Genomic DNA, 4,509 nt, shown 5'->3' on the forward strand with positions numbered 1-4,509 from the left:
CATTCATCATTAATAGGCAAAAGATTCTTATACTCTTACTATATATATATAATAAATAATTATTTAAATAAATAAAAATAAACAAACTTTTTGAATTTTTTCGAGTTTTTTTCTAAATTTGATAATTCTTTTTGTAACTATTTTTTTTTTTAAAAAAAAATTTAAGTATTTATTTATATATTTACTAGAACACTAAACTCCACATTCCAAAAACTCTATCCCACCCATCAACTCTAAAGCCTAAGTCTAGATTAGTTAACCATGAGGTTATAAATATCTTTTTCTCTCTTTAAAAGTAAGAGTAAAAGTGGTTATAGTAAACATTAAAATTGAGAGTAAAAGTGATATTATTTAAAATACTTTTATCCCTCTTTTTATTTTCCTATTTCACTTTTAGTAGTACTAAAAATTAGTAGTATTAATAATCGCTAAACCCTAAACCCAAATATTAAGATATTTTTGATTGATTTTATTTTTTAAAAGTGATATCCAACTTAGTGTATCTCAAGCAATTTTAAAAACTTTTATTGAGCATCTACCAATGAAAATGTTCTTATTACACCAAAAGTCATCTTCTGTTATCAAAAAATTATTTACATCAATTAAATCGAAGTGTAGATGAAAACTGAATTTTATTAGTAATAATCGATCATTGGCTTCGACCAAAAACAGTAACAACTCGACTACAAGTCTACAACACTTTAGTCAAGAATGACATATATCTATAGAAAAGAACGACACAAGAACAAATTATCACTTATCAAAAAAAGAACAAATTAACATTTAGACGAGTATCCAAATTTCTCATACAAGTACAAAATCCTTTGACTTAGCTCTTCGCAGATTAGCTTGTAATTATCAAACGTGTCCAATTGGAGATGCAAAGTGTAGAAGATTCGTTCTCCTTGAGAACTCAAAAATGAAACATCCACGATAAGAAACCCATCTTCTTCTAGTCCACTCAACACATTATATATGGAAAAATTATGAATCTTGGACGATGAGATTTGTACCATCACTTCGTTGTCTCTAAGCTTAGTCGCAAAAACAGTGGAAACATAACTAGCAATCACCTTTGGTTGCGGCTGAACGTAACGTTCTTTTTGAACCAATACTCGCACCAATAGGTCATCCTTCTTTTGTCTTAGCTTATTCGCTTGCTCTTTCAGCTCCGTTATGTACTGCACGCTCCGAGAAACCGTCTTAGGAATACTTAGCTTCTTCTGCAAGAAATAATAAGGCCAAAATAAATAAAAATTTTTGATAAGATATTAATATATTATGGTTCTAAATGATACCAAATATACAGACTAATTATATTGTTAGTCGGTTTTGAAATGAAACGTATTAATTCTGATGACATATCACAGATTCAATGACAGATCCATGTCTATAAAAAGAAAAATTTAAAACATTGGTTAGGGCAATATTTTTTATTTGTAAGACTTATTTAAGGGCATATATAGCAAAATATCATTTTACTGGTAATTTTATTTGATACGTTTCTCTAATTTGAACCTAAATTACAATAAATACTTTTGGAACTTCTATTTATAATAATTAATTTAATTTTAAAATAAGTTACTTCCAACTATATCTACATCTAAGACAAGATCTAAATTCTTTCATGTTCTTTTATTTATTTTGTTAATTTATGTATTGTGATTGAAAAATATTCTTGAACGTAGATGATTATTGATATATTTGGAATTAATTTCAACGTAGTCTATTACTTTGTTAAAAAAATAGAATAAATTTATATCAAAAACTAGACGTGTAACATTTTTTTTTTTGAAAAAAAGACGTGTAACATTTTATTTTGTTTTAAAAAAAAATTGTAAACTTTTCTTCAAAGATTTATTTCAAAACTTTGTATTGTTTTATTATAAAACATTTTTGTAAAATATAAAGTGATATGATTTTTATTTAGTCTAGGGTATTAAAATCCTTGTCACGACCCTGAGAGTAAGCTATTTACGAGCTCATCCGAGTCTGGAAGACATGAACGAAGAGATGAGAACAAAGAGTTGATCTTCTTGCGACGGTTACGCTCATTAGCATTGTGATTAAGCTTCTTCATCACGACCAAATTGTTGTCTATTCCGTTTCCCTCCGACGAAACAGAATCCACTAAGCTGGTCTGATGATGAACCACTCCATACATATTCGGTACCGGAAAATCAAGAAACGTGCCGTTGTTATGGTTATCTCTGACAATGTTGTAGCTCTCGTACACTCCCGTCGACTCCCGCCCAAAGTTTGGGAAAAATGTATGGCCCAATGCATGCATTTTTGCTTGATTAAAGACTAATGTTTAGATATTTTTTTCTCTTAAAGCTGTTTGGTTGGGATTATCCTGGTCCATATGTGTAATATTATTGGCCTGCCACATATATATAGATAGTAGGATTGACTGACCAAATAAAGAAATAAATATATGTTGTCAAATCAACGTTAACAAACTATGTAAATTATAACCATTTTTGAAGTGTTATACGACGTAATACGTACTATAGGGAACAATTGTAAGCATATACCACAATCAAGCATATACCCAATAAAACATATCATTGGTAAGGTGATATCTGTGGCAGGTACTTGTTGATTTCCTGAGCAGTTTGAAAAAATACCCTAAAACAAGTTGAATTTTCTAACGCAAATAATTCATTAGAAAAAAGGACATTCATTCTGATTCATTTGTGCGGGAAAAAAAATTGTTTCAATACTTATATATTTAATCCTTATGATCATTTAATTTGTATTCTGCAGTATGTTCTACAAATGGTTCAATAACATCTATATAGCTAATAAATGATGTTTCATCTAAAAATAAAATAAGAAAATTTTATTAATCTGCGCACAAAAGTTTGTCTTTTTTTTGATAACTTGTTTTAATCTTTTTTCTATGCTGATATAAAACAACCCATCAGTGATTTGTATAGAGGTTATTTATTCCATATTTTATAATTATTCAGCAATTATATAGAAATCCATGAAATTCAGAAATAAATAAAAACAATAAATACCTCTATGTTTTACATAAAAAGAAGAATTTCGTAAATTTACAATGAGGTAAATATATTTATTATTATTCTTCATAAAACAAAAGTTTTAAAACATAAAGGTATGAACAGCTTAGATACTATATTACACAGAGATGTATTCCACAAATTTACAGATTGTTTTCAGGTAGAAGAGCGTTATATAAATATATTACAAAAACCAACAATGTTTGTAATATTGTCACTAGGTGACCTTTTAAATCTTTTGATCATGACTTTGAGTTTATACTCACTTCATCATCAAATAAAGTATTATATAAAGATCTAGGAATAGTAACTTTACTATCACAAAAATACTTAATATATGTTTAAAAAGTTGACTTATATTTTGGTTAATAAGCTTTCTTATAAAGTTGACATTTTAATTGTGGGGTTATTTATTCATGTTCATGGATTTATATGTTGTTTTCATTAACATATTTTTAGATTTCTATCCCTTTCTCATGAATTTTAATAAAATTACCCTGCTTAATTATTGACTTGTATCTTAGGTCAATCAATTTATATAGAGGTTAAGTTAGATAATTTTAAAACAGATATATTTTTGCTAGATGGTTCTTTATTAAATTTACGTTGTTGTTGTGTTCATCAACTTAAATTTAATTTATTGACTTAATTACTTTTGGTAAACATATGCCATTTTATTTTTTTTTAACTAGATACAAATCCGCACTATGCGCGGACATCTTTTTGCCTAATCTTCATCAAAATTGTTTAACTGATATTCTATGATTTTCAAATTTGTAAATTATGTTTTCTGTTATATATTTTCCCTACTTATACAAAATTTATTTGTGTTATAATATGCATTGTACATGGTGTTAGTTTTTTTGTGGTTTGGCATGACCATTAATTGTGATATTATTTTCTAAAATTAAGGAGCTAATTTTGTTTAAATTTATAATTTAAATTATGTAAAATAATGTTTAAATATTTTTTAGTACTTAATAATTTTAACCAAAACAAATTTTATTTACTTACATTATTAATAATAGGCTTAGACTTATTTTTAACATTATATTTATCAAAGTGTATTATTGAACTTTACACTCTTAATTGTTCTCTAGATATTTCATATTAAAAATTAGGATTAAAATATGTAAAAAAAATTAATACGTCAATTTTATTGAATATATCACATTTTTATGGGTTTTGTTTATCTTACATTTTCAAAAAAAAAAAATATATATATATATATTAAAACACGTTGTCTGAGAAAAAAAAATTGATAAACTTTAAAAAGATCCATTAATTAGAAAACTAAATAATATTTTAATTTATGGATTAAGTCCAGTAATTAAATAACCTAATTTGTCCAATAAAGAAATTAAACTTAAAAGTATAGCAGTTTTTTTTTGGGATATTTTTTTCGATCTTTTGCCTTTTCGATAATCGTAAGATTGTTTGAACTCAGTCTCATGTTCTAAGTTTAAAATAAAAGTTACAA

General features: G+C 26.2%; 1 protein-coding gene across 1 annotated transcript; it reads right to left on the bottom strand.

Moving 5' to 3' along the window:
- Positions 1 to 776: 776 nt before the first annotated feature.
- LOC106309168 (transcription factor ORG2-like) lies at positions 777 to 2,330 on the bottom strand. The gene is made up of 2 exons (XM_013746230.1): positions 1,979 to 2,330; positions 777 to 1,223 (listed from the first exon to the last, which is right to left on the bottom strand). The coding sequence occupies exons 1-2, from the start codon at positions 2,288 to 2,290 to the stop codon at positions 777 to 779; spliced, it is 759 nt and encodes a 252-aa protein (XP_013601684.1). The 5' UTR covers positions 2,291 to 2,330.
- Positions 2,331 to 4,509: the final 2,179 nt, after the last annotated feature.

This window comes from Brassica oleracea, chromosome C8 (genome assembly GCF_000695525.1).
Source record: "Brassica oleracea var. oleracea cultivar TO1000 chromosome C8, BOL, whole genome shotgun sequence".
Lineage (NCBI taxonomy): Eukaryota > Viridiplantae > Streptophyta > Magnoliopsida > Brassicales > Brassicaceae > Brassica > Brassica oleracea.